Source organism: Rhinoderma darwinii, chromosome 6 (assembly GCF_050947455.1).
Source record: "Rhinoderma darwinii isolate aRhiDar2 chromosome 6, aRhiDar2.hap1, whole genome shotgun sequence".
NCBI classification, from domain to species: Eukaryota; Metazoa; Chordata; class Amphibia; order Anura; family Rhinodermatidae; genus Rhinoderma; species Rhinoderma darwinii.
This window is the reverse complement of record NC_134692.1, coordinates 12,469,610-12,484,889: the sequence shown is the minus strand read 5'-3', so window position 1 is coordinate 12,484,889 and position 15,280 is coordinate 12,469,610. Positions and strand designations below refer to the sequence as shown.

The window sequence follows — 15,280 nt, the reverse complement described above, 5'->3', positions numbered from 1 at the left end:
AGTATGCAGCTCCCCTTAGTGGTGGTTGCAGGCAGCCAGAATTTTATCATTTAAGTCTATGACTATGCAGAGATTAGAAACCAGAGCTCCCACTATTATAAAGATATAAGAGATCAATAAATACAGAATATTGGACCTACAGTCTGAACATCCACTCTCTGCCCTCATAAGAATAATATATTTCATTCAGATCCAAGCTTGAAAAGATGCCTTCTATTCCGGAGGAACCAGAAGTGCAAGAAAGTGAGGTAGAGGGGGTGCTAATGCCGGATTTTCTCCGTCCCCTTCAAGACCTAGATGTGGTGGAGTCTCGTGAAGTGCAACTAGAGTGTCAAGTCACTGGTTTACCTTATCCCACTATCACCTGGTACCACAATGGACAGAAGATCCAGAGCACGGACGACCGCAGGATGACCCAATGTAAGCGATTGAAAAAGATGTAGAATCCTAAGGTGACTTGTAAGGAAAGATGTAATCTACAAGGGACGCTAAACCTAAAATCTATCTTCCCTCCTTCGCTGTGTAGCTAAATGCAATTTATTGCTCTCTGTTGTCAGCCATTTTAGGCTGGGTACAGTCTGATTGTTGTCTGCAGAACATGTCTGGATACATCCCACATATAATTTTATAAGACTTTAAGTTTAGAGCTCCTTAAAGGAATGAAAGAAATAAAAATGTCTCCTTAGTATATGTTCCTCTAGCACAGCAGGAACTCACAGCACAATCTCAAGCACCAAGCAGCAGCTGAATGGCATCCAGCAAATGCATCCAGCAAACACTTCTGTGCTATGAAAAGAAGTCTCCGTTTTGATTGACAACGGGCAAGATTATCAAAATTCCATTAAGAGAATGAACTCATGTTTTGTGTTTCCGTGTAGATAAAGATATTCATCATCTGGTGTTCCCGTCAGTCTGCCATTCACATGCTGGAGTATACAAGAGTGTGATTTCCAACAAGGTGGGCAAAGCCGCTTGCTACGCCCACTTATATGTCACAGGTAAGAAATTCACATGTGCGGTTCAGGGTAGTTGATGTCCCAGGCTGACAACTATATTGGTTTCTATTGAAATAGGAGGAGAAGCTAGCTACTTCCTCTCCAATTTATGTCACATTAAAGTACACTTTCCTGTATTCCCTGGTTTTCAATCCTATAGGTTATAAATTAGGATGAAGTCTCCAGTCTGTCTTACAGTAATGAGAAGGGGGATGGTTCTCTCACTGTGACTAGCTGCCTGGGAGATCTAAAAGAAGAATGGGGATACTCTCTGGAGTTGGTGACAGAGTTATGAGCCCCTTGCTTGAAACTGGTGGAATGTCTCTGCACAGAGAGAGGGATGAGAGTAGGAGGAGTTCTCTCACTGTGATTGGCTGCCAGGGAGGCCTGAAAGAGGGAGGGGAAATACTATCTGGACGGTGACAGAGAAATTAGCCCCATAACAGCTAATATGGCGGACAATAATAGCTGTCAGCTACTTCCTGTCTCAGAAGGCAGGAGAAGTCTGGAGCACAAACATCTGAGCTTATGACATAATATTGGTAATAATTATGCAAACTTTAAATTTTTGGTTTCTGGCACAATTTTATTAACTTGAACCAACTTGATATGTGTTCTTTACTTGTACAGATGTGGTGCCCACCCCTCCTGACGGTTCACCTATAATCACCTCTGTAAGCGGAAAAGTAGTCAAGCTCAGATGGAATCCCCCGAAAAGACTGGATCCTGCCATAGGTATAATTGTCTGTTTATAAAGTGAATGTCGACCTTTTAACATCATGTCTTATTTATATTCTGTGCTAATTAATTTAATAATATATCTTTATATTGATCGGAGCTCCGTTTTTCTGATACAGAGCTCCAAATCTTCTGCATGCCCTGCTTGTTCAGTATCTGCACAGAGTTTATTTTGGTGATTTGCATTATAGGGAGTGCAGCCAATATACCAGGTGCTGTATAGTAGTCCGATGTAGTAAAACCTAACTGCTCCCTGCATTATAATCGGCAAAGCTTTTTGGGGGTATCTAACAACAAGCTTGCTGACTGTTCCCAATAAAAAACAAAATACTCTTTAATGATTCTAGGTCTCTGACTTAGATGTTTTATGTAACACTGTCTGTTTTTGTCTTCACAGACCTGGCTCAGCTTACATACTCGGTGCAGCAGCAGGCCGTGGGCTCTCCCCAGTGGACGGTCATTGCCAGCAACCTGAAGGAGACCAGATATAGTGTCAAGTCATTGACTAAAGGTTACCAATACCTATTCCGTGTGGTCACAAACACGCTAACTGCACACAGCAAACCTTCCCTGTCTAGTGAGAGCGTCAAGCTTCTAGAACGAGGTGAGAGGAAGGTGTCCTGGGTCAAGGATGCAATTGATCATCAATGATTTCCCATTGATCAATGATATTCAATCACATGACCTGGTGTTCTGTTGCAGGTCCTTACCAACAGGAGGCGCCAGTCATCACAGATCGCCCTGAACTCCTGTACATGGTAGAAAATCAGCTATTGTGCACCACTGTGACGCTGAACCACGTCGATGCCAGGGTCACCTGGAAGAGGTAACAGAGGTGGCAGTGCGGAGCAATATATGATGCGGTCCTCTGTTTAGAAACATTTACTCCCTCCTCCAATGATCTTGAGGTGTCTTAACCAATCATCGAGGGGCCGGAGCTTGAGGGGTCGGAGGTCTGCAGTTTTTTCTATTTCTCCCATTTCACACTTGCAGGAAGCTGAGATTTGGGGAGTTGTTTGCAGGGTTCACCCATTAGAGGGTGCAGAGATAGCAAAAAAAATACATTTTGTTTTTCTGAACATTGCATTACTTAGTCCATGCAAATGACCACCTTTATTTTCTTATGGAGGAGCGCTATTTGCATATTTTTCCCATGTAGCATTGTTGTAATTCTTCCTAGCAACCTGCCGATGTTCCCTAAGTGAAGTCAGTATTGCAATACGGCAGTACCCTCACTATACTACATTCCTCATTGGATCTCTGCTCCTCTCTGATGAGGCCTAAAAGTCAGGAACAGATCTGTCATATTTTAAGACTCCTTACAGATTCAGATATTGACTTGGAGGAGAACTATTTTTCCCAGGCAGAATTGTCTGATGTCATTTTTGTAGTAGGGGGAAGCAGTACTGCAGTACAGCAGGATCATCATTTCTTTACTGATGAGGCTAAAAAGGCAGGAACTGATCTGTCATGTGTTAAGACTCCTTCCAGATTCAGACATTGAATTGGAAGAGAACTATTTTTCCCAGGCAGCATTGTCTGATGTCATCTTTGTAGTAGAGGAATCAGTACGGCAGGATCCTCAGCTCTTTACTGATGAGAGCCTAAAAGGCAGGAACTGATCATGTTTCAATACTCCTCCTAGATTCAGACATTGACTTGGGAGAGAGCTATTATTCACAGGCAGCATTGTCTGATGTCATCTTTGTATTAAGACAATCAGTACTGCAGTGCGGCAGGATCCTCAGCTCTTTACTGATGAGGCATAAAAGGCAGGAACTGATCTGTCATGTTTTAAGAATCCGTCTGAAGTGAGATATTGAATTACAAGAAAGTTATGACTTTACTGACAATATTCTTCCTTATGAAGGAGAGTTATTTTCCTAAAAGAAAAAAGATCTACAGGTTCATGCATTATTATAAACATAAGTACTTCTCTCTAGAGCAGGCACAATTCTGCGCAGTGTGGATGGTGTGTGTGAGATGAGTATGCCAGATGATGACCAGCACTCACTCACCATCGTCAGTCCCAAGAAGTCGGATCTCGGACAGTTGGTATTTGAAGCCAGAAACCAGTATGGGGTCGACAAATGCACCATCAGCATAGAGATGGCAGGTACCAATGGCAAGAGACTATCATGTCTAATGGCGGAGAAAGACCAAAAAGATTTGGCCATGATCAAATGAAGCAACTTTGTACATTTTAAAAAATATTTCCAATTTTGTATCTTCAGCTATTATGCAGACCTATGTGTCTCCATGGTTACAGACTACAAACAAACCTTGCGTAGTCTGATCCCGCACTCATATTCCTTTTCATCTGTCCTGTACTTCTTATATGACGGTAGGATCAGACTACAAAGGGTCTATTGGAAACCTATAATCATGAAGACACATAGGTCTGCATATTAGCTGTATACACAAAACGGTAGAAAGTTTTTAATCAAAATTTTAGATACAGTGGAGAAATAGTGTTTAAATTACATAAGTCCAAAGATATTTTGCTGCAATTAAAATATTCATACATGACAATAGCATAAATAATTCCGGTTAACATTGGAATTGGAAATGTTCTACAATTATTCTTCGATGCCATAATTATTATTAGTAAAGACTCTGATTATTATGTTTATATCTGAGTTTTTTTTATGACCATCCAATAATCCATAATATATGATAATCCAGACGGGCACCAATCCATGTCCCATAAATGCTGGATATTTAATCTATACCTTTATTACCCAATTGGCTCCATTTACAAGTAGTTGCGACTTGGGTAATCAGGGGCAACCTTAGGCGTGTGCGACCTGTGCGGTCAGACAAGGTGCATTACTTTTCACTGCCAAACGGAGGGTGCCACTGGCCCTGGCCTGGGCACTTAAAGCTTGCACCTTTTGATCTCATACTTGGTGCCCGAACCTATGGAATGGATGCAGCTAAAATCTCTCGTTTATTGAGTGGGCAATGTTATTTAGACATCTCTCTGGCAATGTTATTTGTTCACTGTATTATTTGGGCACCATGTGGTACACCATAAAGGGTTAGGGGTGTCTTCAGAAGGTACTGCACCTTTCATCCTAAGGCTGACCCTAATAGTCTAGCCTTGCCGAGGGGAAATCAAATTCCCTTATGGCACCAGTGAGTGCAGCCACCAAATTATTCCCCCCCCCCCCCCCCTGACTTGGTTCCCTTTACTTGTTTAATACATTTTTGAGCTATGTAGCAGATTGCCGTTGGTTTGTCACCATATAGTGGCACCAGTTATGACCTCAACCACTGCTTGTTACCTTTCTGCTTGTTCTGCAATCCAGTATATCCCGTCTCTTCTCCTCAGAGTCTCCTCGCTTTGAGTCTATCATGGAAGACATAGAGATCAGGGCTGGAGAAACGGCTCGCTTTGTAGTAGTCGTGGAAGGAAAACCAGTGCCGGATATTATGTGGTACAAGGTGCGTCCACATCTCTCACCCTCATCTTCATTCTCATTGGTCTATATCTCCCGGTAATCACTTATTCCTCTTCTTCAGGACGGAGAGCTCTTGGTGGAGAGTGGACACTTTAATTTTGTGTATGATGATGCCGAGTGCTCGCTGGTTATCCTGAATGCTGCACCTGAGGACTCGGGGGTGTACACCTGCACAGCCTGCAACGTGGCAGGAGAGGTGTCCTGTAAGGCCGAGCTGCAGGTGTGCCAAGGTAAGATACTTGTGGGGCTTATGGCCATGCAGGACCCTCATTTATCAACCAGAATAGCTAAAAACGATCATCTCTCTCTCTCTCTGGAGGACCCAGGAAGTCTATATATTATAAAAACAGTTCGTTGATTTTACTGGTCACAGTGTAATGCTTCATTTGTCCTGTGGTGGCACTGTTGGGAGATAAGAGCATGTTGCTTGGTTCCATCTGATCGCTGGGGGTCTCAGGAGCGGGAAACCCAGTGATCAGCTTATCGTCGGGGCTCAGACCCTTTAAAGAGTATTCCTCTGTGGAGTCGTCCTCATCTGTCATGGTTTGTGCCGACATTTTTCTGTTATATCTGTCTTTGGGAAAGCTGGGTGACTTCCAATTGCAATGGTTTAGCCAGATTCCTGAAAAGCAAATCTGCCTCGTTTCATAGCAGAACAGGAGCAGGGATTTTAATTGCATAATTCGACATTTTCCATTCTGGAGTCTAGGAAGCTGGGAGACAACTTTTGCGAGAGCTGTTATTGAGGCAGTGCTGGCGCCGGCACCAGGTGAACCAAGGCAGATGCCGGGGCCCACCAGGCTCTAGGGCTAAGTAGCAATCTGAGTAGACATGCAAATGTAGAGTAAGTGGGGTCAATGAGTATACAGGGAGCGTGCAGTCACTGTCACCCAAGGGCCACAGACGCCCTAAATTAAGGCTTTATTTGTTGTCACCCAGCTTTCCCAGAAACAGATGTTAAGATGAAACAATTGACAACTTTACTCTCCAGGGTTAAGGATCCCGTATTTGACATTTTATTTCACAGAGGTACCAGGAGCCGGGTCAGCACTGGACGAATCTGACGGACTGAAATCTCGCCGACTTTCTGATAATTACACCATTCACAAGGAGATCGGAAGGCAAGTGTCTGCGTCTAGATCAGTGTCCCTGTATCATGTAGACAATATGGGCATTATAGAGTCTCCATTCATTTTGATTAGTAATGGTTCACAATGTGCCTGGTCATTCTGCCAACTGCGGCGCCTGCACATCGGCAGGACAAGCTCTCTCGCTGCCCACAGCAGGGCTTTTACCATCCGCTGCCCCAAGTAAATCATAGCAACAGTCAGATGGACAATCACTTATTTAATTGCCCCCCTTCACCACCAAGACCAATTTCCTGAACCCCGATCTTCTCCCCCTTGCACTCAAATTGGTTGGAGAAAGAGATTTAAAGGCACAGCATTGTTTTATTATTTGTTTAATCCATAAATTGCCCATCCCCCCCTCCAGATTGGGCAATGCCTACTCTGCCTACCCCGTCTTGGCCCTGCACCTGTAATACCAACAATTGTACAGCACAGTGATCATCTGTTAGGGTATGTTCACACGCTGTGTTTTCACGTGTATTATGTATTTGCCTGAAAAAACGGTAGCTGAACACCTACAAACATCTGCCCATTGAAATCAATGGGAAAGATGGCATTTAGTTCATACTAGGCGTCTTTTTACGACGTTTAAAAAAAATGGCGCGTAAAAAGACACTCCGTAAGGCCCTGTTCACACAGAGTTTTTTGCAGAGGTTTTTACCATGGAAACCGCAGCAAAAAACGCGCCAAAAAACGGCTGAAATTACTTCCCATTGATGTCAATCAGAGGTGGAGGCGTTTCTTCCCGTGAGAGGAATAAACGCTTGCGGGAAAAAGAAGCGACATGCCCTATCTTGAGGCGTTTTCCGCCTCAAAAACCCCAGAGAAATCAATGCGAGACGGAAAAAAAACGCAGCGTTTTTTGACGCGTTTTATGGCAAAAAAACCGCTTGTGTTTTTTTCCTTTGCTTGTTGAAGAAGGACGTAAAAAACGCGGCAAAAAACACACGGGGTGCAAAACAACTTCCAAAAAACTGGAGCTGATTTTTCCAGGCAGAACTTTCTGCCTACAAAAAAAACTCCAAATAGTTCAGCTATGGGGGCTGTAAAAATGGCAAAAACAACCGGGCCCCTACACCCCCTAGGCCGCCCTATAACATAAGAAGACAGGACAAGGGTTTGATCATAGATATTTACGGTAAATCCATGAATGCCATAAATGTTTGATAGGAGGTTTCCCTGTCTATCGTAAGGAATGGGGGAGAAGCAGGGGAACCAGTCACACATGTGTACGACTCCCTCCATTATAGTTTATGGGAATTATGGAAAATCATAGCAAGCTGCCCAGAGGTGAGACACCCACTCATTAGACATTTATGTTATATTCGTAGTCCGTCTTTGTGTTTCAATCATTCTTCACAGCAGCAGAACTAAGTCAGGATGTTTCAATTCACAGAGAGCAAGCAGAGATCTTGAAAACCATAAATAATTTTTTTCCCCCTTTAATATCCAATATCTACCTACAGACACACCTCAGAAAACATTATCATGTCATATGTTATAGTCCCTTTCTCTCGTGTCCACAGAGGTGCGTTCTCCTATGTACGACACGTGGTGGAGAAAACCAGCGGGCAGGATTTTGCTGCAAAGTTTATTTCATCTAGAGGGGCTTCCAGGGAGAGCGCACGGAGGGAGATGAGCGTCCTGTCCCGGCTCCGTCATGAGAGGATCGTTTACTTCCACGAGGTGTTTGAGAAGAGGAGCGCACTGATAATCATCATGGAGTTGTATCCACCGCTGCCTGGGTTATATAGTCACATGTGCAGGGGTGACGGTATCATAGTGAGGACTGACTCCAATTCACAAAGATTAGGACTGGACGGTGGGGTAATCGCGCTAGTTTTGCGAAAATCGTGGCAAAAAACGCGATTTGACCGTATCGTGTGAATATACTCTTACAGTGTGAAGCACAGCAAGGTCAAGAGCAAAACGACCGGGGTAGTTGTCATAGTCCCTGTGAGCTGCCCAATCTTCATATCTATGTTGCATTTCACATTAAAATATTAAAGGATATGAACCATTTTTTTGCTCTAATGCATAAAAAAAATGGTCAGAACTTAAGCAAATTTGCAAATAGTCTTGATTAAAAATCTACCGTTTTGTGTATACAGCTCCAATGCAGACCTATTTTGGAGCAATAAAATATGACTGCAGAAGTAAACATGACCTTTAATGTCATCTGCTTTTGAACATTTCACAGTTTGGACTCCTTGCTTCTATAGCGCCAACATACTCGACAGCGCTGTACAGAGATTGTCGCCATTCACATCTGTCCCTGTCCCCAGTGGGCTCACACTCTAGGCTCCCTATCTCAGACACACACTGGGGCCAGTTTACCTGTCAGGATGCTTTTGGAAGATGGGAGGAAATCCTGGGGAAACATACAAACTCCAGGCCGATGTTGCTGGTAGTCAGACTCCAACCCAGGACCCCAGTGATGCAAGGCAACAGTACTAACCTCTGAGTTGCCGGGCTGACCCCAAGTGGGTTTCACCCAGTGTGTTGTGGAAGAAATGCTCTGTTGCTAAATAGAAACCATCTGAAAGTTGCTGTTGACGGATGTATTGTTATTATTATGTCTCTCGCTAAATGGGTCGTGAGTCTGACAAACAGTCCATACTCTTCATACTATATGATGGATAATATTTATTCATCTATACAAATCATTTTTAATTAGATGTTCATGTGTTCTGCTTTGCGCTGCAGAGTGTATTATAATATCTAAGTCATCATTAGAACTAATATTAAGCAATAAGATCCATCAACAGCAGCCAGTCTTCTTGATGGTCGTTTATTGATGAGATTTCAGTTCTCGTTTTTCAGAGGCCCTTTGGAAAACAGAAAAGGGGGCAATTAGATTAATATCTATGGACAACTGCTCCACCTTTACCTTACAGTAGCTTTGATAAATCTCCCCCATTGATTCTACACAACACTTTAAAAACTGAAAAATTATTGTAAACCCTAAAAAAGTTATTGCAGCTAAATTATAAAGACGGTAGAAGCCCTGGATATAAATAAAGAAGACGATGTAGAATAACTGAGGGCATTGCGGAAGCCAGCCTAAGCATCGCATACATTTATTCAACATTGTTGTGAGCTTGATGCCCGATAGTACAACCTGTGCCATTAACAACTCCTATAATCAGTGTTAGGCTGAGTTCACACGTCGCGGATTTGACGCAGATTTTACACTTTCCAACGCAAAAGGGTGAGATCTGCGTCAAAACCGCAACAAAATCTGCGACAAATCCGCAACGTGTGGACTCAGGTTATGATGTCAGGAAAGACTATCACCTAAACACCATAGAAGCTCTTTTCCTTGACTCCTTGCAGCTGTTCCAAAGAGGAGCTTCTAGACAGAGTGGTCCGCAAGTCTACAGTGTCTGAATCAGAAGTAAGTAAATAAAGGATATTCACTATTATAATACTGCCCCCTATAGACAAGAATATAACTACTATAATACTACCCCCTATGTAAAAAAATATAACTACTATAATACTGCCCCCTATATACAAGAATATAACTACTATAATACTGCCCCTATATACAAGAATATAACTACTATAATACTGCCCCCTATATACAAGAATATAACTACTATAATACTGCCCCTATATACAAGAATATAACTACTATAATACTGCCCCTATATACAAGAATATAACTACTATAATACTGCCCCTATATACAAGAATATAACTACTATAATACTGCTCCTATATACAAGAATATAACTACTATAATACTGCTCCTATATACAAGAATATAACTACGATAAGGCTGGGTTCACACGTGGCGGAATTTCACTTAAATTCCGCTGCGGACACTCCGCAGCGTTAATCCGCAGCGGAGCCGTTTGTCTATTGACTTACACTTTAATTTAGCAGTGTTCGTTTAGACGAGGCGTAAAATTCAGCTGCGGAGCATAGGCTGCGGAGCGGAATTTGGTGTCCGCAGCATGCTCTGTCTGTTGCGGAGCAGTGGCGGACTCATGGCGGAATTTCTCCATTGACTTCAATGGAGATTCTAATTTCCGCAATGAAGTCCGCAGCTGTCATGCACATGTTATGTGTGCTGCGGATCCGTCTTGCTTTTTTAACTTGACATTTCTTCATTCTGGCTGGACCTATGTATTTCTAGGTCTACAGCCAGACTGAGGAAGTCAATGGGGCTCCCGTAATGACGGGAGCGTTGCTAGGAGACGTCAGTAAATAGTCACTGTCCAGGGTGCTGAAAGAGTTAAGCGATTGGCAGTAACTGTTTCTGCACCCTGGATAGTGACTACCGATCCCAATATACATGTATCTGTAAAAAAAAATGAAGTTCATACTTACCGAGAACTCCCTGCTTCTGTCTCCAGTCCGGCCTCCCAGGATGACGTTTCAGTCTAAGTGACGGCTGCAGCCAATCACAGGCTAATAACAGGCTGCAGCGGTCACATGGACTGCCGCGTCATCCAGGGAGATCGGGCTGGATGCCGAAGGAGGGACGCGTCACCAAGACAACGGGCGGTAAGTATGAATTTCTTTGACTTTCACTAGGGAAAGTGCTGTCCCTTCTCTCTATCCTGCACTGATAGGGAGAAGGGAAGTACTTTTACCGCAGTCCGCAGCAGCTAGTCCGCATCAATTTACTGCACATTTTGTGCAGATCCGCAGCAGAATCTGCAACGCAGATTCTGTGCGGCATTGATGCGGACAGTTGCGGAGGAAATCCGCCACGTGTGGTCATGCCCTAATACTGCCCCATATATACAAGAATATAACTACTATAATACTGTTCCCTATATACAAGAATATAACTACTATAATACTGCCCCTATATACAAAAATATAACTACTATAATACTGCCCCCTATATACAAGAATATATCTACTATAATACTGCTCCCTATATACAAGAATATAACTACTATAATACTGCCTCCTATATACAAGAATATAACTACTATAATACTGCCCCTATATACAAGAATATAACTACTATAATACTGCCCCCTATATACAAGAATATAACGACTATAATACTGCCCCCTATATACAAGAATATAACTACTATAATACTGCTCCTATATACAAGAATATAACTACTATAATACTGCTCCTATATACAACAATATAACTACTATAATACTGCTCCTATATACAAGAATATAACTACTTTAATACTGCCCCCTATATACAAGTATATAACTACTATAATACTGCCCCTATATAGAAGAATATAACTACTATAATACTGCCCCCTATATACAAGAATATAACTACTATAATACTGCCCCTATATACAAGAATATAACTACTATAATACTGCCCCCTATATACAAGAATATAACTACTATAATACTGCTCCTATATACAATATAACTACTGTAGTACTGCCCCTATATAGAAGAATATAACTACTATAATACTGCCCCCTATATACAAGAATATAACTACTATAATACTGCCCCTATATAGAAGAATATAACTACTATAATACTGCCCCCTATATACAAGAATATAACTACTATAATACTGCCCCTATATACAAGAATATAACTACTATAATACTGTTCCCTATATACAAGAATATAACTACTATAATACTGCCCCTATATACAAAAATATAACTACTATAATACTGCCCCCTATATACAAGAATATATCTACTATAATACTGCTCCCTATATACAAGAATATAACTACTATAATACTGCCTCCTATATACAAGAATATAACTACTATAATACTGCCCCTATATACAAGAATATAACTACTATAATACTGCCCCTATATACAAGAATATAACTACTATAATACTGTTCCCTATATACAAGAATATAACTACTATAATACTGCCCCTATATACAAAAATATAACTACTATAATACTGCCCCCTATATACAAGAATATATCTACTATAATACTGCTCCCTATATACAAGAATATAACTACTATAATACTGCCCCCTATATACAAGAATATTACGACTATAATACTACCGCCTATATACAAGAATATAACTACTATAATACTGCTCCTATATACAAGAATATAACTACTATAATACTGCTCCTATATACAACAATATAACTACTATAATACTGCTCCTATAGACAAGAATATAACTACTTTAAGGGCATGACCACACATGGCGGAATTCCTCCGCAACTGTCCGCATCAATGCCGCACAGAATCTGCGTTGCAGATTCTGCAGCGGATCTGCACAAAATGTGCAGAAAATTGATGCGGACTGGCCGCTGCGGACTGCAGGAAAAGTGCTTCTCTTCTCCCTATTCAGTGCAGGATAGAGAGAAGGGACAGCACTTTCCCTAGTGAAAGTCAAAGAAATTCATACTTACCGCCCGTTGTCTTGGTGACGCGTCCCTCTTTCGGCATCCAGCCCGACCTCCCTGGATGACGCTCCAGTCCATGTGACCGCTGCAGCCTGTGCTTGGCCTGTGATTGGCTGCAGCCGTCACTTACACTGAAACGTCATCCTGGGAGGCCGGACTGGAGACAGACGCAGGGAGTTCTCGGTAAGTATGAACTTATATATTTTTTTACAGATACATGTATATTGAGATCGGTAGTCACTGTCCCGGGTGCAGAAACAGTTACTGCCGATCGCGTAACTCTTTCAGCACCCTGGACAGTGACTATTTACAGACGTCTCCTAGCAACGCTCCCGTCATTACGGGAGCCCCATTGACTTCCTCAGTCTGGCTGTAGACCTAGAAATACATAGGTCCAGCCAGAATGAAGAAATGTCATGGTAGTAAAAACAATACGCTCCGCAGCACACATAAGATCTGCGGACTTCATTGCGGAATTTAGAATCTCCATTGAAGTCAATGGAGAAATTCCGCCATGAGTCCGCAACCAGTCCGCCACTGCTCCGCAACAGACAGAGCATGCTGCGGACACCAAATTCCGCTCCGCAGCCTATGCTCCGCAGCGGAATTGTACGCATCGTGTAAACGAACACTGCTAAATTAAAGTTAAAGTCAATGGAGAAACGGCTCCGCTGCGGATTAACGCTGCGGAGTGTCCGCAGCGGAATTTAAGTGAAATTCCGCTATGTGTGAACCCGCCCTAATACTGCCCCCTATATACAAGTATATAACTACTATAATACTGCCCCTATATAGAAGAATATAACTACTATAATACTGCCCCCTATATACAAGAATATAACTACTATAATACTGCCCCTATATACAAGAATATAACTACTATAATACTGCCCCCTATATACAAGAATATAACTACTATAATACTGCTCCTATATACAATATAACTACTGTAGTACTGCCTTCTATATACAAGAATATAACTACTATAATACTGTCACCTATATACAAGAATATAACTACTATAATACTGCCCCTATATACAAGAATATAACTACTATAATACTGCCCCTATATACAAGAATATAATTACTATAATACTGCTCCTATATACAAGACTATAACTACTATAATACTGCCCCCTATATACAAGAATATAACGACTATAATACTGCCCCTTATATACAAGAATATAACTACTATAATACTACCCCTATATACAAGAATATAACTACTACAATACTGCCCCTTATATACAAGAATATAACTACTATAATACTACCCCTATATACAAGAATATAACTACTACAATACTGCCCCCTATATACAAGAATATAACGACTATAATACTGCCCCCTATATACAAGAATATAACTACTATTATACTGCCGCCTATATACAAGAATATAACTACTATAATACTGCCCCTTATATACAAGAATATAACTACTATAATACCGCCCCCTATATACAATATAACTACTATAATACTGCCCCTATATACAAGAATATAACTACTATAATACCGCCCCCTATATACAAGAATATAACGACTATAATACTGCCCCTATATGCAAGAATATAACTACTATAATACTGCTCCCTATATACAAGAATATAACGACTATAATACTGCCGCCTATATACAAGAATATAACTACTATAATACTGCCCCCTATATACAAGAATATAACTACTATAATACTGCCCCTATATACAAGAATATAACTACTATAATACTGCTCCCTATATACAAGAATATAACTACTATAATACTGCTCCCTATATACAAGAATATAACGACTATAATACTGCCCCTATATACAAGAATATAACTACTATAATACTGCTCCCTATATACAAGAATATAACTACTATAATACTGCTCCCTATATACAAGAATATAACTACTATAATACTGCTCCCTATATACAAGAATATAACTACTATAATACTGCTCCCTATATACAAGAATATAACTACTATAATACTGCTCCCTATATACAAGAATATAACTACTATAATACTGCTCCCTATATACAAGAATATAACGACTATAATACTGCCGCCTATATACAAGAATATAACGACTATAATACTGCCCCTATATGCAAGAATATAACTACTATAATACTGCTCCCTATATACAAGAATATAACTACTATAAGGGCATGCCCCCACGTGGCGGATTTCCCTATATACAGCGTTAATCCGCAGCGGAGCCGTTTCTCCATTGCCTTCCACTTCTTTTTAGTAGGCTTCGTTTAGACGATGCGGAAAATTCCGCTGCGGAGCATAGGCTGCGGTGCGGAATTTGGTGTCCGCAGCATGCAATGGCTGTTGCGGAGTTGTGGCGGACTGGTTGCGGACTCATGGCGGAATTTCTCCATTGACTTCAATGGAGATTCTAAATTCTGCAATGAAGTCCGCAGCTGTCATGCACATGTTATGTGTGCTGCGGATGCGTCTTGCTTTTTTGACATGACATTTCTTCATTCTGGCTGGACCTATGTATTTCTAGGTCTACAGCCAGACTGAGGAAGTCAATGGGGCTCCCGTAATTACGGGAGCGTTGCTAGGCGACGTCAGTAAATAGTCACTGTCCAGGGTGC

General features: G+C 41.4%; 1 protein-coding gene across 1 annotated transcript in view; it reads left to right on the top strand.

Moving 5' to 3' along the window:
• SPEG (striated muscle enriched protein kinase) overlaps positions 1–15,280 on the top strand; it is a 151,977-nt gene that overhangs the window by 89,483 nt on the left and 47,214 nt on the right. The window contains exons 15-25 of the mRNA XM_075829143.1: positions 191–420; positions 879–998; positions 1,626–1,730; positions 2,131–2,337; positions 2,436–2,559; positions 3,677–3,849; positions 5,068–5,180; positions 5,259–5,427; positions 6,225–6,318; positions 7,854–8,054; positions 9,664–9,724. Of these exons, the coding sequence (XP_075685258.1) occupies positions 191–420; positions 879–998; positions 1,626–1,730; positions 2,131–2,337; positions 2,436–2,559; positions 3,677–3,849; positions 5,068–5,180; positions 5,259–5,427; positions 6,225–6,318; positions 7,854–8,054; positions 9,664–9,724 (1,597 nt within the window). The remainder of the gene's footprint in view (positions 1–190; positions 421–878; positions 999–1,625; positions 1,731–2,130; positions 2,338–2,435; positions 2,560–3,676; positions 3,850–5,067; positions 5,181–5,258; positions 5,428–6,224; positions 6,319–7,853; positions 8,055–9,663; positions 9,725–15,280) is intronic.